Source organism: Euleptes europaea, unplaced genomic scaffold, assembly GCF_029931775.1.
Source record: "Euleptes europaea isolate rEulEur1 unplaced genomic scaffold, rEulEur1.hap1 H_1, whole genome shotgun sequence".
Classification (NCBI taxonomy): domain Eukaryota; kingdom Metazoa; phylum Chordata; class Lepidosauria; order Squamata; family Sphaerodactylidae; genus Euleptes; species Euleptes europaea.
In genome coordinates this window covers 1947323-1970444 of record NW_026612049.1, presented here as the reverse complement: position 1 = coordinate 1970444, position 23122 = coordinate 1947323, and the positions used below count along the sequence as shown (strand labels likewise).

The following is a 23122-nucleotide window of genomic DNA, read 5'->3' as shown; positions in this document are numbered from 1 at the left end:
GTGCAGCCTCTCCCATTGTTTCTAATGGGCTAGGCTGTCATTCGCTGTAGTCCACCCCGCGTTCGCCTGCTTCCTGAAACAACGCCCCCGCCCTCGCCGCCACCCCAAGGGCTGGAGTTTGCAATCCAAATAATGCAGCTGCCGGAAAGAGGCTGCGGCTCCGGTTGTCTCCTGCAGCGGGTCACCTGGCCGGCTCGCTGTCTTTCTCCTCCCTTCCACCCCCACCTCTGCTCGGGCGGATTACCCAAACGGGACTAACATGGGAGAGTCCGGCGAGTAGCAGGCAGCGCGGCTAAAAGGGCCCGGCGCCCCTTGTCCTCTGCCGCCGCCGCCGCCGCCCGCAGCTCTTAATCCGAAAAGCCTTTGTGACCCGAAAGCCATGGAAGACCGCCGCCTGCCAGATCTGCACCACGTCGAGCTCAAACTGGGGCGCAAAGTCCCCGAGAGCCTCGTGCGCTGCTTGCGGGGGGAGGAGCCGGAAGCCGGCCGCGCCGAGAAGGACGGCGGCGAGCGGCCCAGCGGAGGGCCGGGGCCCGCTCCTGCCGGCTTCCCCACCTCCTCGGCCCCGAGAGCCCCCATCGTACTCCGCGGCAACAGCTCCAGCGCCATAGAGCGGCTGGAGACCAAGCTCCACCTCCTCCATCAAGAAATGGTGAGTGCGGTTCCGGAAAACCCGCGGGATCTGGCCGCTAGATCCCATCCCTTGGGCGGAAACGCGCGGTCGCTGGAGCCTCCTTTCTTCCCTGTTCCAGCCAGGATCGAACGCACGAACGTTCTTCCCTGTTCCAGCCAGGATTCAGCCAGGATCGAACGCACGAATGTGCGTTCGATCCTGGCTGGAACAGGGAAGAATGTTCGATCCTGGCTGGAACAGGGAAGAACGTCCGCGCGTTCGATCCTGGCTGGAACAGGCATAGAACGTCCGCGCGTTCGATCCTGGCTGAACCCTGGCTGGAACAGGGAAGAAAGGAGGCTCCAGCGACCCTGCGTTTTCGCCCCTTTACCCAGGCTGTTTGCAAGAAGCCCTTCCGCCGCTCGCGTCGGGAAGTGCTCGCCCCCGCGGTTTTCTCTTGCAGCCTCCCTTCCTCCGTCCCTCCACGAGCTTAATTTTTCAGAAGCCGGGAGCAGGCTTTCCAGCGGCCTCGTTGCCGGTAGATAGGTTTTCACTCCGACTCGAGACACGGAAGCAGCACCAGGCCCTGTAATCGGCTTGCTCGAGGGCCCGTAAAAGAAAACGAACCGTGCCTCTGAGTATGTGCAGAATGCATTCCCCCCCCCATATCTCCGTTGAATCACCCCAGTTGGCTCCCTTAACGCCTTTCGTTAGAGCCAAGGCTTTCAGGTCATAGGACTGGCTGCCAGACAACCTTGAGGTTTGCAACACTTTTCAGAAATTAAGCGCTGATCATAATCCCCCCCCTTCCTCGAATTATGAATTACTTTATAAAGATAATTCACAGTGGGTAGCCTGTCTGCTAGTCGTCTGCAGTAGTAGAAAAGAGCAAGAGTCCAGTAGCACCTTAAAGACTAACAAAAATATTTTCTGGCAGGGTATGAGCTTCCGTGAGTCACAGCTCCTATCTCATGTATATGTAGAAAATATACATATGTATATGTAGAAAAGGGCAAGAGTCCAGTAGCACCTTAAAGACTAACAAAAATATTTTCTGGCAGGGTATGAGCTTTCTGAAGAAGTGAGTATCTGAAGAAGTGAGCTGTGGCTCGTACCCTGCCAGAAAATATTTTTGTTAGTGTTTAAGGTGCGACTGGACTCTTGCTCTTTTCTATTACTTTATAAAGTTGGGGATAGGGGTGGAGTCCTTCGGTATGTTGTTTTACTTAGTTTGTTCCCCCGCCAGGCATAGCAACTGCCTGATTTCAGACCATTTGTGGGTAGGTTTGTAGTTCAGCACACAACTGATAGGGAAGAGGAAAAACTACTGGTGCGTTTTCACTAAAACTGCCACATTTCCGCTTTTTCCCAAACCGGGCGTACTACAGCAAATTCTCTTACAGCCACACCCTTTCAGAGTGCTAGATTTGTTCCGGATTTGCACCTTTCCAAAGGTTTTCTGTCAGTTTGTAGATTTTTCAGTTTTGGCTGAGAATGGGTATGGTATTCAGAATCTTGAATGCTTTGAAATCCTGCCCTTTTTCAAACATGTATTTTGAATTAGGAGCTATGCCCTAACTACAGGCTTGACACACTTTTTATCATACTCCAATCAGACTTCTTCCCATTCCAAAATGGAAAAATAAAATATTGACAGAGGGAGATTGTTTCCATAAGTCAAATACTTTCCAACTAAGGGAGCAGCCAACAGAATGTTTTGACGTAGTTTGGAATTTGTGTGTCAATTGCCCCAACTGCAATTTTTTTTAAAAAAAAAAATCAAGGCTTTATTTTGTATGTAGATCTAATTCTGAATACAATTGTAGTACCAAGGCTGAATCCTGGAATGTTTTGAAATAATAATGAAGAAAAGTGCCACTGAGCATATGCAGAGTACATTTGCCTTACAGTTAGACCTAGGGATGCCAGCCTCCAGGTGAGACCTGGAAATCCCCCGGAATGTCAGCTTATTTTAAGACTATAGAGACAAAGTCCCCTGAATAAAATGGCTGCTTTGGAAGATGGGCTCTATGTCATTGTATCCCACTGAGTTCCCTCTCCTCCCCAGGCACCACTTGGCAAATTGCTCTTCTGTGCTTCTCATCTGTTTCGAGCAGTTCCTAACTGTGTGACTTTGGGGACACGTGTCGTGTCATGCGGAGTAAGGCAGTAAAAACATGACATTTAGTGGTGATGAGGCAGTTTCTTTAACTACCCTGTAGTTACTGAACAGAGCTAACTTACATGACTCCATATATTTGGCAAGCTTGGCCAGTCACATTGCAACTCACATCTAACAATACCAGAACTGTTTGAAGATGAACTCTGGCGGTTAAACTATAGGCTACTACTGTAATTGATGTAAAGCAAGGTACTCACCCCATTCCAGCAATCTGCATGCAAAAATAAGTTTGAAGCTGTTTCAAAAAGGAACTCTTGACATATCCTGAAACCTTGGTGTCCATGTCCTGATGCTGCAGTTCTGAGCCCAATCTAGCGTTCATGGGTTGCAGCAGAAACCTCTGACCTTACACACTTCCCATCTCCTTCCTTTTTGCCCTATTGAGTCTATGAATTCAATGTACACACTGTCTTCTCTTCTCCAATTCAGTGACACAGCACAGGAAAATAAGCAGCGGCGGCTGTAACTAACTTATGGACTTGGTTACCAACGTTTGTTTTTATTGTCACTGTTGTAGATATGTGGCAAGCTAGAGTGCCTAGTGGTTAAAGCAGGAGTCCCCTACCTTGTTGGATCTATGGACACTTTTGGAATTTTGAAAACAGCTAGCTGGAACCACCACAAAATGGCTACCATGGGATGACATCCTGTACCCTGGCTGTCTTTTACCGTATTTGCTACCCCTCCCAATTTAGTTTCATCTGCATTTGTTTATATGTTTCAGAGGGCCCAATAAGGGTCTGATGGCATCTGCCCAGACCATATCACGCTGGCTTGTTAAAGCCATTAGACTAGCCTATGAGACATCTTGGCGTCATTGCCCCCTGGGAGTTCGTGCACACTCCACTAGGGCACTGGCCTCTTCTGCAGCTTTCTCTTCTGCCATAGACATCCAAGATGTATGTAGGGCCACTACTTGGTCATCTCCGATGGCTTTTATCAAACGTTATGCCATCAATGTTGATGCACATGCAGATGCATCTGTGTGGAATGCAATTTTACAGTATGCATTTCAATAGAAGTTTTTGCAGTCTCACTCCCGCCTCCTGAGTGTTAGCTTGCTACATTCCCGTGTGGGACTGCACGGAGGCCACGAAGATGTAAAACAAGTTGCACTTACCTGTAACTGTTGTTCATCGAGTGGTCTTCTGTGCAGGCACACACCCCTCCCTCCTATCCCTTCTGTGGACTGTTTCAGTTAGCCTCTGGAGTCTCTCCACGGCGCCGATCGTCTCTTCTAGAAGCTTTCTACACTAAAGGTCTCTGCAGCTGGCCTGTGCATGCACAGATCCGATGTGTGCCTGCACAGAGGACCACTCGATGAACAGTTCCAGGTAAGTGCAACTTGTTTATCCTTCAGTCACACACCCTTGTTTGATATTCTGCTATTTGAAATATACTAAGATGTCATTATTTTTTCTGTGGCACTGTGAAACTCCGTCAGAGAAAGGAATCCTGCTGTTGTTGGCATAACTCCTCTCACCCTGAGATGAAGGGAGTTAAGAACTTGGTTGAGAATTTAGTTAAGAACTTTCAGTTCAGCAGGTCTACACTGCTTGAATTTAAGTAATCAGAGGCTGAGGTGATTAATAAGTTGCTCATTATGCAAATGATCCATGTATTACTTAACCATCTTTCCTTCCTTGTGCAGTCTTAATGGGAGATGTTATGGGGAAAAGACATTGCCTCCCAGTCCCTAATTGTGAGGAAATACAAAAGGAGCAATTGCAAAATGGTTCATGTTTTGGAAGTCCCTCCAAATTTCTCATTTGTAATAATGAGGCCTGATTATCAGAGCAATATTTCCCTAAACGACAGACAGACAGACAGGAAGGAAGGAAGGAAGGAACCAACCCTGAGTCTAAACTGTTCCAGAAGCAATTCTGGTTCTCCCTTGGAAAAAGAAGCGCATTGGATCAGAATGTAAACATTTGGCTGCTTTAGATTATATATAATTGCTTTTATAAAGGGATACAGAAGGTAAAAAGGGAATAAAGGGAAAAGGATCAAATCTATTTCTTCAGAGCATTACACAGCCTAAACTATCATCAGATCAAAATAACATCAGTCATCATAAGCATATGAACATTATTATTATAAGCATTCATTGAGTAGATTCAAAAGTAGTTCTCTAAACAATATTCATGGCACATGAATAATGATCATATAGAGGTTGCCAGTTTATCATAAACTCGCACACAGAGTTCATTTTTAACAAGTGAGTTAATCTAGCCGTTAATGCAAAGTCAAAAAGTTTACTGCTCCAAGCTGTAGTAGCTGGTATTATATTGGATTTCCAATATCTAGCATAGACAATTCTGGCAGCAGAAGTTGTGTATTGGTAAAGTTCTTTATTGACAGAGTTCACTTGCGGAGGGGTTATCCCTAGCAACATATATTTGGGTTCTAATTCAAAATTTACTCGCAACATTGTCTGAATTTCTCTTAAGAAATTTTCGCCAGTACGTTTGGCTTTTGGTACAGGTCCACCATTGGTGGAAAAATGTTCCTGTTGTGTCTGAGCACTTCCAACAGTTAGCTCCATTCATATCGCCCAAGATAACAATCTCTTCTTAGTGAAAGTCCTGTGGTTTTATAAAATGTTTCCTTCGCGTTGTTGGGGGCATATATATTCACAATCATTAATTTGCTACCATCTGCCCCTTGTGTTAGGAGAATTAAGAACCTTCCTTTTTTGTCTTTTAGTAAATTCAAAACCGTTAGGCTGTTGCCCTTGACATAAATAGCATCTCCTCTCTTTTTTGAAGTTGACGAAGAGGAATAAATTGAACCCACTTCTTACAATTTAAAAGTCTTTCAAATTTATCTTTAATATGGGTTTCTTGTAAGCAAACTTCATCTGATGGTAGTTCCACAAGTTTGTGAAAAGTTTTTTTCCCTTTTAGCTGGGGAATTCAAACCGTTAATATTAATCGAGATTATCTTGAGTTGTTCCATCTTAGAAAAAAAATTCAACATACTATAAAACATATAACAAATAACATACAAACCACATGACACAACAATTCTGCCTGTCAATACAACTCTTGGAGATATTACTATTTGTGAATAGCTGGAATGGGTTTATAATCCTTCTAACCTAAACTAATATAAAACTATTAAATGCTTACAAAACATAATATTGATTAATTAAAACTACATTAACCTGCTATATATATATACACACACACTAAAAGATTGCTCTTCCATATCAAAGAATAGTTAATAAAATTAAGCTCAATTTGCTGATATCAAAAGTTTGTTTATATATATTTCACAAATAGTAACTATTGTCCAAGACCTGTATTGACAGGTAGAATTGTTGTGTCGTGTGGCTTGTATGTTTCATAATATGTTGGGGGAAAAAATAAATTTAAAAAATCTAGCAATAGGAACTCTGGTTAAGCATGTCTTTTTGCTTCTGAAGAAAAAATGGATTTCTCATATCTATGATACCACAAGAGCAGCTCAGTTTCCAGAACAGATTTTCCACACCTCTCATCTTTTACAGCCCCCTCTGCCTCTTGAAAAGCTGTTCCAAAGTAGGGGACCCTTGGGGGCAGGAGAGAAAACAGTTTGGAGGCTGTATGGCAAGTGAGAATTGCATTCTGTTCCTGCAAAGGCGCCTTGGGATCCAACACTGTGCCTTCAGATATTTGTTTAACATGCTTTAATCATGTTTGTTTTGCATTGATAATTTGGATGCTGCCAGGCCAAACTATGTATACATAATTGTGTTTTGTGTACAGAGATGGGCTGATAATGGGAGGTGACCTCATTACTTTTCTCCAGAACAGTGACGCTTGTACAATTATTTCTCCAGCAGCCTGCTTGAACGGTTCTAGGTCAACCAGCTTCCTTCATTGAATAATTAAGTATTCCCACTAAAGAAATTATAGACTCAGCACCCTAAGCATTCCCATAGGTGGAGGGGAAAGACAGATGAAATCAACATTTCTTAGCTGCGTAGTGAAGAGAGTGAAGAACATTCATCTGTGGAATGAAGGAAAGCCATACTAGTGAGGGAGGGGGGAGATAGATTGGCAGTTTGCTGAAACAAACTGGGAATAATTCCCTCCATCTGCTTCCAGAGCTCTTTAAGAACTTGCCCCTTCTCAATCTTTCTCTAGTATTGAAGAGAAGGAAAGATATGCTATCATTTTTACTCATTGTGCATGTGGATTGGGAGTCTTTCCTCATTCTCTAAGGCAAGGGGGCCCAACCTTTTTGAGCATGCAGGTAGATTTGCAATTCTGACACGGCGTGGTGGGAACAGGAACACAATGGCTGCCACAGGAGGCGGAGCCAGCCACAAAATCATTTCCACAGCTTAATTTCAGTAACACAGTGCAGATCCTTGTGCTGTGGTAGCAGCTGCTGCCAAAGCAACATTTAAGGAAATCTACCCAGCCAATCAGATGCCGTGCTGGGCAAAAGCCCTAACTGACCCCACCCGCTTCCTAAAAACATTTTGTGGGCACCAGAAAATATGTAGGCAGGTGTCATAGCACCCACAGGCATCATGTTGAGGGCCCTTGCTTTAAGGGGCCTGTCCTCTAGATCCTCTCTGTTCCAACCCTGGCTATGCGTTGAAAACAAGAGACCACTACTATAAATCACAATACAGGTCCATACATCATGATAAAATGAGGTTTGTTTAAACCATGGTTTGCACTACAAACAAACTAGATGAAAATCCTTGTTTGTGTGTAAACTTCAGTCTGTCTGCTTCTTGGTTTCTCCACATCTCCCAAGAGGAAGATTTCCTCCTTTACTGTGCTCTCTGTGGTTAGGTAGCTATAGCTCTGAGATAGTGCTGCTTTCCAGAACTGTGGTTTTTTAATTCAGATGGCACAGCATGCCACAGTGAATAAAAACTGCTCAACCCAGCTATAGATAGTTTCATGCCAACCAACTAAACCTTTTTTGTGTGCATTCAAACATCACAAATTACTAAGGTTTGTTCACACCATGGTTTATAATCCTCAGTTCATCATGATGTGAAGAGTTTAAATCCTGCCATCTCAAAATCATGAGGACAAGGACATACCTGTCATCTGGTTTCAAGACAAACAGTCCACTGCTATACCTTCAAATTTATTTTTACGATCAGAACACAAAATTTCTATAACAAAAGTAGGGTTTCAGGAACTTTTAGAAAAAATAACAATGACAATAATTTTCATCAAATTGCAGCCAGGTGAAAAAGCTTCTCAGCTTACAGTCCATATGCTACCAATCTTTATTTATAAAGAAGATGAAATGGGTTTGTAGCTAGTGAATAAAGTCATTTGTTCCAGTGATGCAAAGCCATACTATACGCCTACTTCAGGGAGATCCTTAACAGCAGCCAAAAAAATGTTTGCATTAATGTTACTGCCAAAAGTTTTCTTTTCATTTAACTCATTTTTAAAATCTATTACATCGTATTGAGAATAGAAAAACCACCTTGGGAATGAACAGTATATGAATAATAACACATAATCACCCATTTGCTTAACAGATGGAAAATCTTTGTGAACATATTTAATGGCTGTTTAGCAGAGAAAAAGAAAGAGGGTATTTATATAAGTTCAAAATTATGCTATCAGCAAGTTGACATCCTATTGCCTCAGGTGAACTGTTGTCCATTGTTGGTAAGACAGCCAATCTAAATAGATTCTCAGCAAAACCTTTAGATGTGTTTGGGAATGGAAGTTTATAGACTGATCATTAATTATTATTAATCAGATAGCTGAGAATGAGCTAAGTGCGTGGGAGACCTCTCATGAAGTTGTCTGTCTAGCCAAACATTTCTCAATTTATCCAAGAAAGAAGGATCTAAACAGATACTTGTGAGACCAATAGAGGCACAGCAGCTGAATCTGATGTGGATGTTATGATGGAGGACTCTGAACAATTCTGCCCTTCTGAAGATGGTGGAAAGGGAGGGTCTTCACTTCCCCCCCCCCCCAAAAAAAACACTTGGGTTCTGTGTTGGGTTTTATGATAGTTTCCTTGTAGGTTCTTAGATTTTATTCAGACTGTTGTGGATTTTGATTAATAGTTGCTGTTTTATTGATGCTGTCATTTTAAGCATTATTGGAAACAGTCTGTAGAATGTACACTAAAAACAGGGTATGAATAGATAGTGTGTGCCAAAAAACCCTAATGAATGTAGACTTGTTCAAAGTCTCAGTTCTACGTATGTGGTATGTGTAGGCTCACATTTTTCAGCTGCATATATGACATCTCTTCCTCATAAGGCCAAATCCTGCAACCCAAAAAAAGAAGGGGAATGACTGTGGAAATCCTGAGCATTGTCTGTACTGTTGGTAAAACATGCTAATTGTATAAATGGTCTGGCAGGTACATCCAGACTTACTGCTCCATGGCATATACAGATGTTCCTGATCTGACACTGTGAGAACCGGAATGGTAAGACACTGTTAGATTCACCTTGGAATATATTGAGGTTCTTTTCTGGTAACCAGAGTATGATTTTATTCAAAACAAATTAATGCAAGCAAAGAAAACATAATAAGGCCCACCAGAGTCCTTCATAAGCAACTCACCAAGCCTGTAAAGAGAGAGAAAGAGATAAGTAAAACCTGGCTTGTTGCTACAACAGATTCTAGCACTGAAACCATGACAAAACATTAAGTAAATTTCTGAACATTATTAGGGTAGCCATCCTCCAGGTAGTACCTGGAGATCTGCTATTACAACTGATCTCCAGCCGACAGCGATCAGTTCACCTGGAGAAAATGGCTGCTTTGGCAATTGGACTCTATGGTATTGAAGTCCCTCCCCTCCCCAAACCCCACCCTCCTCAGGCTCCGCCCCAAAAATCTGCCGCCGGTGGCGAAGAGGGACCTGGCAACCCTCAACATCATGGAATCCAATTTTATGGTCAGAACTTTTTGTGCATTGCCCAGCGGAAGAGAAACAGCTGTACTGAACAAAATACCATGGAGCATCCCAAATGGTAATGTTGTGCTTTTGGAGCCTGAAAGCCACAGAGAAGGATGCAGAGCAGACCAGTGCATCAAACATCCATTGTTTTTCTGCTTCATTTATTTCCCACACACAAACATGCAGTGCCAGTGCAATGTTGGGTTTGGGTGGTTTTGGAGACAGGCAATACAGGTGACAGCATGAAGTGCAGGCCTTGGGGGCTGCCTATCCACTCAGCTATTGCCTTGATTGCAGTAACAAATGGTACAAACCAGAGTACTTTGGCTAGCATTCTTTCACTTTCTGTCAAGTATTTAATATTGGTCCTGCCACTGATGATGCACAACTTCTTGTTCTTAGAATGTTTTAGTTATTCTAAAAATGATAAAAGCATAGAGGAAATAAATTTGTTTTTATGTGCTTGTACACAGCATGAATAAAAGTAAATTTACAGATTCTAGCATGCTGTTTGCCCTGACCTGGATGGCCCAGGCTAGCCTGACCTCGTCAGATCTCAGAAGCTAAGCAGGGTCAGCCCTGGTTAGTATTTGGATGGGAGACCACCAAGGAATACCAGGGTTGCAGAGGAAGGCACTGGCAAGCCACCTCTGTTAGTCTCTTGCTATGAAAACCCAAAAAAGGGGTCACCATAAGTCAGCTGCAACTTGAAGGCCCTTTACACACAGCATGCTGTTTTGTTGACTTCCATGACATGGCTGAATCACGAAAGCAAACTGTGCATCAGTCATGAAATGGGATAAAAATGCAATAAAAAATAAGGTATTAAAAATTGAACCACTGAAGGATAGAGAGGACCAGAGGTGCTCCTTGTTTGAAATACCATTTCACCTAGGGCTTGCTTGGTGGGGAGAAGATTTGCAGATTTCTGTAGTTCCCACTTTCCAGTGCCAAAATGCTTGGGCAGTACAGGCCTCTGCTTGCACAACAGCAGCTGAACTATGAACAAATCATTGGATTGTCAGGCTTTGTTTCCCATCCACAAAGTCATAAACTGTTTTGTCAGCTTTGGGCTTTCTTAGGCTATGTAATTCTCATGTGCAGGGAACAACACTTTTTTTAAAAAAAAATCTCCAATTAAGTTAAGTATATATACATCCACATCTATTTTTAAACCTTAATTCGACCGTTTCTCATGACTCAACTGAACACTCTTTTGATCGTAAGTCTGTAGTGCAAGTCTCTAAACCAATTAGATTAAGTGGGATCACAGCTTAGAATCCTTGCTTACCTACCCAAATTCAGGCATGAGCCAGAGTTGGCTTACTCATGTTGCACGTGTTGTATTGATTCACCTCCACCATGACACTGTGGAACCAGCAAAGAAAAATGTTTATATCAAGACAGGCATAGACAATGTTGAGATTTCAGGGCATCTTCTGAATGTTTATATTACCCATCCTCAATTTGGGTAATGCTGCTCAGGACAGATGTCTGGAATGCATCCTCATGAATCTGTCATATACCATCTGCTCTCAAATTTTCTGACACCAGCAGCTGCTCCTTATAACTGGGCACAGACCTAAATGTTTACACCTATATTATCATGTCTGGCTACATCAGTAAGTTTGTATTAGGGATTTTCTGAGCTCGTCTCTCCATTTCTTGCAATGGGAAGTGGGAGCCACCTAAAATACCAACATTTCCTTTTTCTTAAACTGCCACAGCAACTGTACGAACTCAGGACACTTTTGAAGATCTGCAGCTCTACTTGCCAACCTCTCTCCCTGTTTCATAAGGACAAAAAAATCAAAAAACAGAAATATTTGAGTATCAATAGCTCTCTTTTAGTCCTGGGGACCCTACCTACTAGTGCCATATGCTATCTTTCATTACATGCAGCCCAGGATCTTTCAGTGTAGTGATGAATTAGCCCTCTGTTGATGATAATTTCCTTGCATGACTAACCTTTTATACATATTTCAAAAAGGTAATAACTTAGACCATAACCTTGACTTTACTTGTGAGTTCTCAAATCAGTAGTATTATATCCTTTAGCTGCTCCCAATTTGTGCAGTCAAAATTCCCACATCTATATACACAATGTTTTCACATATTCACAGGTCTCCATACTTTACCCAGTAGTGCAGTTAGGTAGTTTTAGAATTTTGAGTTAATGACCATAGCCTCTCCCACTCCCATCATTAATGTCAGATGTTCTAGGAACTACAGTTACAAGAGTACACAAGATACCGATGGGTTTGCTTCTCATAGGACTGCCCTGTATGCTCTGGCAGCAACGAAAATAAGGTCCAATATGACTGCTAAGGGAGTTGATCCTTCAAGTTGATTTTAATGGTCGCTAGGTCCCATTGGCCGATTGGGACACCACCACCACAATTTTGAGTTATTAATTTTTGTTGTTGTTTTTGTATGCATAGATTTAGCATAGTTTTATTATGTATATTTATTATTAATCCAGAATTTTATTAATCTAGTATTTCCTTTTATTATGTATCTGTGGTATCCTTGACATGTTTGTAATGGCCTATGGCTAAATGCAAATAAAACCATTCACTCTTCTACAAGAGTACACTGGAGAAACAAATTGGAGAAATAGGATGGGGATGAACTTGGTAGAACCCCTCCATCTCTAGCTTTGGCCTGCATCATGTCTAGGTTGCCAATTCCCGCTTGGGAAAGTTCTGGAGGATTGGAGGTGGTGCCTGCGGATGGTAGAGTTTGGGGTTGGGAGAGAACTCAGTGGTGATGTAATACCACATAGAGTATGCCCTCCAAAGACATTTCTTCCAGGGATCCGAGCTCTCTAGTCGGAGATCAGTTGTAATTCTGGGAGAACTCCAGGCTCCACCTTGGGGTTGGTAACCGTATTCCCCCCAGTTGAGCTGGAGTACTGAGGCTTTAGACCTTTGCCCCAAAATTTGGTTCTGATGGCTGCATTCCCTTTATCTGAAAATCCCACACTGATACACATGGCATTTGCTGCATAAAGTGTAGAACTGCTTTAAGTGTTTTCAGGACTGGTCACTCAAGTGTATCTGCTTCTGCATGTATAGATGTTGGTTTAGCATTGCAGTTTGTAGCTTGACACTTGCAGGAATGGGAAATACTGCCACCACAAGATAAGTGATATCCGGTACTGCTTCCATCAGGCCTGCACAACATCAGGTGCAGGCCCTCCTTATCTTTTTGCCACTCTGAATTCCAGACACTCTTGTGTTGAAATAACAACTAAGGCACATCTAAGCCCATTGAAAGAGCAGGTGAGGAAGGGAGAATGCCTTCATCCCTACATCCACATTGTTGCTCCCGTTCCTGGATTCAGACACATGGGTAAAGTCCACACCAATTTCTATGTTCTGTTTCAGCTAACTCATGCTGCATAGCCTGCCTGCAGCATGATATGAGCTACTAGGCCAGTAGTAGCCTCAGTGATGAGACATGGCATTATAAGAGGGTGGGACAGAAACAGATAAAAAAATAAAAGAGCCTGAAAAAGAATAAGCAGGAGAACTAGCAGATGCGGAAGAGCTGTGTGTCAATCCCTGGTATCTCCACTGAAAAGTATCTGATGATGGGAAATACTTTTTTTCTGAGATCCTAAAGAGTCACTGTCAGTCAAAGATGGTACTGACTGTGGTACAGCCTGACTCAATAGAAAGCAGCTTCATGTGTTCAGGCAAGTTCCTCTTCCCTACTGCCTTAGTACTGGAGATCTGATCCAAATTGTCTCCCAAGCTGGAGGGTTTTTTTTTTTTTTGTCTTGGATTTACATGATGGGATCTCCCAACCTATAATTGATCAGGGCAGTTTGACCATCTATGTGCATACTGAGATTCCTGCATCCACAAAGGATTGCTGATTGTGGAAACGTTTTTAGCAACTCTTTGTATGTGCATTTAGAAACAGAACATTCAGGTTTCCAAGAATCTCAGCTTTCATTATAAGAGAGGAAATGATTTCTAACACTTTTTGTTGGGACGCTTAAAAGTGTGTGGGTATGTATGGTGACATTTCAGAACCTAGAGGAGTTGATAAATAGGATTTACAGGGATGGGGGCTTCGGGATGGGGGCTTCAGTGCCCTTTTTTTCCCCCTCCCTGTAGCAAGTAGAACCAAAATACAGTGTGCAAAATTGCTAAAAACCCAAAATAAATTAAGCAGAACATAAACCTGTGTTTCAGTGGTTAATTTTTATAGTTTTCAGATATACAGTCTTTTTCTTGGTGCAAAATGTTCATTTTTTTTAGCACAGGCCCACATGTAGCCCTAAAAATAAGGTGCATCAATTTTTAATATACATCATCCCATGATTAGTTTAGGTGCTAGACTTTCCTTTTAGGAAATTGCTAACCATGCTCACCTATAACAATCTACCAAAGTATGCCATTACAAATGGAAGGAAATTTGATAGTGTTGTAATGACAGCCCTTGAGGCTTGGGTGGCTGTTTCTAATTATTATTTCATTTGCTATGTATTATTGCTCAGCATATGGAAGGCCATTTAGACTAGATGAGTAGAGAAAGGTGCATCTTTAATTACTGGAGTATTGCATAATGATAGGTTGGACGTGTAATTAAGTGTTACGTTTGGCACGACTACTAAGTATTTCAGGATCCATTAGCTCCTTGTACTTGTGATGCTGCATGGCTGATAGTTCAAAATTAATGTTCAGAGACAATGGGGCTACATGAAAATTAACAAGAGAGCTTGAAAATCTGAACTGATGTCAGTGACTGAAATATCTACTATTTTGAATTCCAAAGAGTCCACATTTTAGGTGACTATCAGTGTAATCTTAATAGAGTTATACCTTTCTAAATGCATTGAGCTTAGAAGGGTGTGACTCTGTTTAAGAGCCAGTGGTAAGAAGTGTTTTGCAATGGCAGCAATATTCTTAACCTATGTTCCTGAACATCTGAACTCTGAGATATACCTGTCGGATTTGGTCAAGTAATAGTGATCTATGCAGGCCTGAAAGAAGCAGTAGGAAGAGGCCATGATCCCTCACCCATACGTATCCTCTCCAAAGACTTTCCTTAATGTATTGGCTAATGTGATCCAGGGAGGGAAGATACAGTCCAATCTCATTAGGTCTTAGAAGCTAAGCAGGGTCAGCCCTGGTTAGTATTTGGATGGGAGACCACCAAGGAATACCAGGGTTGCTATGCAGAGGTAATCTCTTGCCTTGAAAACCCCACAAGGTAGGGGTGTCAAACAAGTGGCCCGTGGGCCCGATCCAGCCCCCGGAGGGCTTTTCTCTGGCCCTCTCCCTTTATGAGTTTCCTGGGGCCGCAGCAGCCCCACTTGCCCAGCCAGTGACCTCCTCCCATCTTTGCCAGGCGCAGCGAGGCACAATAGGGTTACCAGGTCCCTCTTTGCCACCAGTGGGAAGATTTTAGGGCGCAGCCTGAGGAGGGTGGGGTTTGGGGAGGGGAGGGGCTTCAATGTCATAGAGTCCAATTGCCAAAGCAGCCAGTTTCTCTATCAGCTGGAGATTAGTTGTAATAGCAGGAGATCTCCAGCTAGTACCTGGAGGTTGGCAACCCTAAGGCACAAGTGGGTTCACGCACCCACCCACGCACCCCACCCTGTCTTTCCTGGGTGCAGCACGGCCTGAGCGGGCCTTGCGCGCTCACCCACCCACCTCACCCCGTTTTTCCTAGGCGCAGCACGGCCCGAGCAGGCCCTGCGCGCTTACCCACCCACTTCGCCCCATCTTTCCTGGACACAACAAAGCCCAAACGGGCTTGCGCACCCACCCCTCCCCGCCTCTCCTGGGTGCAGCAAGGCCTGAGCAGCCCTGCATGCTCACCCAACCCTCCCCGTCGTTCCCAGGCGCAGTGAGCTGCCTCGTGTGCTCGCCCACCCACAGCCACCCCCTGTCCCTTTCTGGCTGCAGTGAGGCAGCTCAGGCCTTGCTCACCCACACAGCCACCCCCTGCCCCTTTCTGGGCGCAGCAAGACCCCTTGGGCCTCGCTCGCCCACCCAGCAACCCTTCCGTCCTGTTCTGGGTGCAGCAAGGCTGCAGTGCCCCAGGAGCCCAGCCACCTACCCTCCCCATCCCCCTTTGTTTTTTTTTCTCTTTCTTTATCTCTGTTCCTTTCTCTCTTCCCCTCTTTCTCCCTTTGTCTCTTATCTGTTTTACTCTTTCTGTCTCTCTGTCTTTCTGCCTCTCTCTTTCTCTTGCTTTCTCTTTCTCCCTGTCTTTCTGGACTGGGGGAGGACTGCAGGCTCACCAGCCAAGGCAGCCACCACCACCCCGTCCAGATCCGGGCTGGTGAGCCCGCTGCAGGCTTGCCAACCAAGGCAGCCACCCTCCCTAGTCCAGATCAGGGCTGGCGAGTCAGCTGTGGGATCACTAGCCAAGGCAGCCAAATGCCCCCCCCCAGTTTAATTTTTTTTTAATTGATGTGTAGGACTAGGGATCCTAACTTTATAGAAGACACAGGTATTTTATGGGATTTGTTTGTTTGTTTATTTGTTTGGTACACATCGTCAGCCCGACCAAGTGACATTTATGTTATATCCAGCCCTCCTCACAAATGAGTTTGACACCCCTGCTTTAAGGGGTCTCCATAAGTCAGCTGCGACTTGACAACTTTTCACACACACACAATGGGATTCATATTGCAAATGTAGAACGAAGGGGAGGGATTGTTGAAGGAACAGAGAGCTATATAGGGCAACTAGGGTCCTGAGGAAGGAGGACGGATGATACAAAGGTGGGCCATGGATATTGTAGGGAAGAGCAATTGTGATGAATGTGAGAGGCGTGTAAGCAGATGTAGTAGAAAAGATATGGGAACTGTGGAGGAAGAGGAAGAATGTAATAGTCCTTTGGCACACAGTTTGACGCCATTCATGTAAACCACTAGAGCAATATAGATATAGATAGATAGATATAGATAGATAGATATAGATATATAGCAGTGTGTAATTCAGGGTATTTGGACAGACTTGAGATTTTAAAGAATCCATGGAAAGAATTAACGTATTTTTCGCTCCATAAGACGCACTTTTTTCCTCCTCAAAAGTGAGGGGAAATGTCTGTGTGTCTTATGGAGCAAATGTGTGTGAATCCGGCCCCTGGGGAGAAGGGCAAAGCTGCCGAGAGGCCCTGGGAGCCACGGCCGACCGCCCCCCCCCTGCGGCAGCCCAGCGCAGAGCCGTCGAGCCCCGGGAGCCGGCTAGGAAGCCGCCAGCCAGCTGGGGGGCGGGAGGCCCCTCCCAGCAGCCGCCCAGTGCAGCGGGAGCCGGCTTTAAAGCCGCCAGCCAACTGGGGGGCGGGAGGCCCCTACCCGCCACCGCTGCGGGAGCCCCGGCGCAGAGCCCACGCGCCCCGGGAGCCAGCTAGGATGCCACCAGCCAGCTGGGGGGCAGGAGGCCCCTCTCAGCCGCCCTGCGCAGCGGGAGCCGGCTTTAAAGCCGCCAGCCAGCTGGGGGGCGGGAGGCCCCTACCCGCCACCGCTGCGGGAGCCCCGGCGCAGAGCCCACGCGCCCCGGGAGCCAGCTAGGATGCCACCAGCCAGCTGGGGGGCAGGAGGCCCCTCTCAGCCGCCCTGCGCAGCGGGGCACGGAGCGCCGTCTGCGTGCTTGGGGATTCAGGGCACTTCCCCAGGCGTAGCGTCCCCCCCCCTCGTGCAGACGGGGCATTCAGGCACCAGCCGCCGCACAAGTCCCCAGGGTGGGTCTCCGCCGGTGCCCCTCTTGGGGGGCAGGGAGTCCGGCCAACCCCTTTCAGACCCCAGGGTCCTAAGCTGCTTCCCAGGGCAGAGATGCAGGGGCAGTACACCATTTGATTCAGAATATATTTTTTCTTGTTTTCCTCCTCTAAAAACTAGATGCGTCTTATGGTCAGGTGCGTCTTATGGAGCGAAAAATACGGTATATGCAAAGAAAAAAGGAGGCTTGCCAAAGCAAGATAAATAGCTCATTTCCTCAGAGTCTGGGATTTTCCCCCTCAGTTCATTGTGGGTGAACAATGCAGATGTTATATTCGTATATAGAAAAACAAGGGCTTAGAGCTCAGTATAAAAAGCTATAATACACAATAAGTTGTATTCATTTTTGTAAACCTCAACTAAAACTCCGTTTGACTATCAGCATGTCTCCAGCAAGTCTCTGTTCAGACTAAATCCACTAAAACTATTGTGTGGTATTTACCATTAATTTAAAAAATGTATTCGCTAGTGCAGTGATTCCCAACTTTTTTGGTATGGTGACTGACAAATCCAAAGTTACTTAGTATGGTTGCCCACATTAAAAAACAGAGCCATGCACAGATCAGTAAAACTGCAAAAAGTCTGGAAACCATTTCTACAGGCTTCGCAACCCACTTTCAGGTCTGGATCCACAGGCTGGGAGACGTTGAGCTAGTAAACATTTTTACATGTTCATTTGAAGACAATGTTTTTAATGGATCTTTGTTGTCATACTCGGGGGGGTGATTTTAGTTTGGTAGATGCAAGTTAAAAATATTGGAAAACTCTCCCCTAGGATTTTTTTTTAAAATAATTCAGTAAAATTAATTAATTCTGCAAAATTGAAGGTTATGTCCTTGAAGGTTATGTCCTCAAATGTTTTGATCACCCACCATTTTCTCCCTAGGCTACACATGCGCACAATCATACCCATACACATAGTGGATGTGAAGTTGGATTAGGATCCCTTTTACAGCAACTGTTAGAATTGGAGAGGGGGGCTTTCCCTTCTCAGAATTAAAATTCTGAGGTTTTTTATTTTTTCTCAGATTTTACTGTACATAAGCTATTATTAATAGGCCAACCTGCTTCTTTCTAAATTGTCCCAAGGTGGGTAAGAATTTAGGTAAGTGTACACTGTGGCGCTATAGCCTTAACATTAGGTTGTATCCTGCCACTCCACTCAACTGAGTTTGGAGCCTTCCTCTAGTACCAGGTGTCTTTATCCAGAGGAAGAGCCTCTTCCACCAGAGAAAGTGTTGGGCTGAGATGGAAGGTGTCACACTTAGCTGAGCAGAGTGGTAAGATACAACTTAAAAAAGAGAGAAATGTAAAAGAATTTTTATACCAGTGTTATCAGCACCAGTAAATGTAAGTATTCCATTATGATGTCTGCCTATCCACTTTAGAAGAATAAGGAGAGTTGGTTTTCATATGATGACTTTTTCCACCTTTTAAGGAGAATCAAACCGGCTTACAAACTCCTTCCCTTCCTCTCCCCACAACAGACACCTTGTGAGGTAGGTGGGGCTGAAAAGTTCAGAGAGAACTGTGACTAACCCAAGGTCACCCCGCTGGCTTCATGTATAGGAGTGGGGAATCTCCAGATTAGAGTCCATAGCTCCTAACTACTGTACCACTGGCTGTCTTTATTCTGAACTTGTTTGATAACTCAAGTAAGGAGAGTGATATCAGAAACTAGAGAAGAAGATAAAGGGGGGGACGACGACACTTTTTACCTAAGAGAAAGCTCCCCCAAATGCTCTCCCTCACAAAACAACAACCCGTGAAATATTGTCGAAGGCTTTCACGGTCAGAGTTCATTGGTTCTTGTAGGTTATCCAGGCTGTGTGACCGTGGTCTTGGTATTTTCTTTCCTGATGTTTCGCCAGCAGCTGTGGCCGGCATCTTCAGAGGAGTAACACTGATGGACAGTGTCTCTCAGTGTCAAGTGTGTAGGAAGAGTAATATATAGTCAGAAAGGGGTTGGGTTTGAGCTGAATCATTGTCTTTGCACCTATATGTGTTTTTCGCTCCTGTACTGACTTCCTAATCTCCCGATACTAGTACAGTGGTGTCTATTTTCTCCCCCATTATCTGGAGGTTGGCAACCCTAGAACAGAGACAAGGGGGACCAAGGGAAGAAAGAACAGAGGAACAGGTATCAGCAGAGGAAAAGGTAAGGCAAAGCAATCTGAAAACTCCGAAGGAAGCTTGGGCCTGGCATTTGGATCTGCTGTCAATCTTTATAGGCCGTGTTTTCAAAGTAAAGCTGCCAACACTGGCTTGGGAAATTCCTGGAGATTTAGAGGCAGTGCCTGTGGAGGGTGGAGTTTGGGGAAGGGAGGGAGCTCAGCAGGGATGTGATGCCACAAGAGTCTGCCCTGTGAAGCTGCCATTTCCTCCAAGGCAACTGTTCTGGATATCTGTAGTTCCAGGAGAACTCCAGGCCTCGCCTTGAGGTTGGTAACCCTATTTCAAATATATTACCAGCTTGAAAATTTTGAGTGTGTTGTTCAACTAATTACCCTTGAATGCTTAAACTTATGCTATACTGGCCCACTGAATTTGTGTGTGTGTAAAGTACGGTCAAGTCGCAGCCAATTTATGGCGACCCCTTTGGGGGAGTTTTCATGGCAAGAGACTAACAGAGGTGGTTTGCCAGTGCCTTCCTCTGCACAGCAACCCTGGTATTCCTTGGTGGTCTCCCATCCAAATACTAACCAGGGCTGACCCTGCTTAGCTTCTGAGATCTGACGAGATCAGGCTAGCCTGGGCCATCCAGGTCAGGGCACACTGGATTTAGCATAATGTTAATTTCAGCCCTGGCCTAATTATGCCTATGAGAATTTAACATCCCAGAGAAACAGTTAATTAGGTATGTCCTCTGAGACTTTGAAAATCCTACTCTGCCTCATTCGAGAGCCAGTGTGGTGTAGTGGTTAGGAGCAGTGGACTCTCATCTGGAGAACCGGGTTTGATTTCTCACTCCTCCACATGAGCAGCGGATGCTACTCTGGTGAACTGGATTTGTTTCCCCACTCCTACACATGAAGCCAGCTGGGTGACCTTGGGCTAGTCACAGTTCTCTGAACTCTCTTAGCCGCACCTACCTCACAAGGTGTCTGTTGTGGGGAAAGGAAGGGAAGGAGATTGTAAGGCAGTTTGATTATCCTTAAGAGGTAGAGAAAGTTGGCATAAAAAAACCAACTCTTCATTCCTGACATATTGTAAATAGTAATAATATTCTCTCAGCATGGACAGAGCCACTGTTGTCTTTATCTTGCTAAAAGTATTTTAAGTGGCTTGTTCAGCCTCTCATTGGCAGCTTGTGTGTGTGTGTGTGTTAAGTGCCGTCAAGTCGTTTCCGACTCATGGTGACCCTATGAATCAATGTCCTCCGAAGTGTCCTATCCTTAACAGCCTTGCTCAGATCTTGCAAATTGAGGGCGGTGGCTTCCTTTATAGAGTCAATCCATCTCTTGTTGGGTCTTCCTCTTTTCCTGCTGCCTTCAACTTTTCCTAGCATGATTGTCTTTTCCAGTGACTCTTGTCTTCTCATAATATGTCCAAAGTACATTGGCAAAGTACATTGGCAGCTTGCACACAGCTAAGTCTAAGTCATCTTTAGAATCCCATCAACAACAACATCTAGATTAACATAATTCATGGGTAAAAAGTTTAATGTTTCCTTTGAAAGTCTTTGGTCTCATAAAGCTGGATTATTTATTTATTTATTTGATTATTTATTCAAATAATTACAGCCTGCCGTTTAAGAAACTTTCAAGATGTCCCCTCCCAAATAGAATTGTGAACTAAAACAGCCACAATAGAATAATGCAGCAAACAAAATGGTTATTAAAAGCCTAGGCCAATGAGATTCATTTTACCAGGCACTTGAAGGACAACAAAGAAGGTACCAAATTATCTGGGAAGAAAATTCCCAACCAAGGTGCCCTCACGCAAAATTATTCTAACCCAGGGTATGTGCATGTGTGTATCTTTAATACAGTACACTGGTTGTTTTTTCACATGCAGGTTGATCTCCGAGCCACCGACATTAAGCTCATGCGCCAGCTGCTGGTCATCAATGAAAGCATTGAATCGATCAAGTGGATGATGGAAGAGAAAGGAGCCATCCCCAGCAGAGGCAGCAGCCTGAGCGGCAGCTTCTGCAGCCTGCTGGAGAGTCAAGAGACCTCTTTGAGAGGCAGCTACAACAGTTTGCAGGACAGTAGTGACGGACTAGATGGCATCTCCGTGGGAAGTTATTTGGACACTTTGGCAGATGATATCCCTGGGCGACACACTCCTTCAGACATGGACCAGTTCAGTGACTCTTCTTTTATAGATGACTCACAGTCCTTACATAAATATCCCAAGCTTGAGTCTGATGAGTACTACTGCTTTGGTTAATTAAAGAAGAAGAAGCTTAATGACGGACAAACATGCACTTGTATTTATGACTTTTCCATGCTGCTATTTGTGTTAAGCAATTTAAAAGCACCTTTATTAAGGATGACCTATTTTAAATCTGCTTTAGTTTTCTTTCAGTGTTGCTCCTAGATTCTTTTTCCCTCCTGAATGTTTTTTACCCTCTTAATTTATTACTGTGATTCTTCTTCTATTTTATAATATCTCTTTTTACCAATTTTTACAAAAATGCAGGTGAGGAAAATTAACTTGATCTTGAACACGAAGTGTGGGAATTAAATTGGATTGAATTCTGCATCTGACTTACAATAAAACACTTCTTGTTATCTGTAGTTTGCAGTTAAAGATTCTTGGCTAGTTCATTTAAAGTCATTGGAATTAGAAATGTAAACTTTTTGAAAACTAAGCTGAAAGTAACTAAGGAAATCCCCTCACTGTCTGGGGTTGGTTGATTTTTGATGCTCATAGATCAAAAGAAAAAACCACAGAATCCTCCAAGCCCATATAAAACCACTGCATATATTCAGAAAAAATCATGATTCAGAGGGGGAAAAGGTTATTGGGACAGTACCACTTCAGGAAAAAACCTCCTTGCACATAGAAATGTAACTCATCAGGGGAAAGGCTAAGCATTTCCCCTGATGTCCTTGCTTCTTTTGGCCCTCTTCCTGCATAGCCTGCAGTTCTGAGGTGGCATAACAGGCTTTCAGTTATCTTCATCTCGGTAACAAAAAAAAAACCGCACATGAAAAATGCCCACATGAAAATTGCTCACATAAAAATACCCACTATCATAAATGCGCACAAGAAAAAACGGGACATTGGGATGGCAAAAATGGGACAGGGGTTATGTAATATTCTGTAATCATGAAAAAGCAAGATGATTAAAAAAAAGTTTTATTACCCAAACATATTGATATTATTCAGTGACAGAACCCATACAAAAATTTAGGTAGACGTAGAGGGGGACTGGCTAAAATCAAATTGAGAAATTTAAAAATAATACTGTTATTTTATAGTACATACAACATTTCACTATATTTTAGTTGTTTTAGCTAATCACTATATTTCTCAAACCAAGAGCTTAAATGAAAATATTTTTTTATGCTCCTGGGGCCATGTTTTCTCAATATGTCCCAACTATACAGCAATAGGAACACGAGTACATGGATGCCCTATTCAGAAAAATAATGTGCAATTGGAAAATATAGGAAATATCCACTCTAGTAAATAAAAGTATTTAATTGTAATAATTTTATATAATTTTACAGCA

General features: G+C 43.8%; 1 protein-coding gene across 1 annotated transcript; it reads left to right on the top strand.

Annotated features, from left to right (window-relative positions):
- The first annotated feature begins 379 nt into the window (after positions 1-379).
- LOC130492899 (leucine rich adaptor protein 1-like) lies at positions 380-21928 on the top strand. Its single transcript, XM_056866666.1, has 2 exons — positions 380-652; positions 21454-21928. Exons 1-2 carry the CDS (start codon positions 380-382, stop codon positions 21829-21831), a joined length of 651 nt encoding a protein of 216 aa, XP_056722644.1. The 3' UTR covers positions 21832-21928.
- The last annotated feature ends 1194 nt before the right edge of the window (positions 21929-23122 follow it).

Coding starts and splice junctions, on each gene's coding strand:
- LOC130492899 (XM_056866666.1), top strand. CDS start 380: ATGGAAGACCGCCGCCTGCCAGATCTGCACCACGTCGAGCTCAAACTG. Junction 653..21,453: donor ACCTCCTCCATCAAGAAATG/GTGAGTGCGGTT, acceptor TTTCACATGCAG/GTTGATCTCCGAGCCACCGA.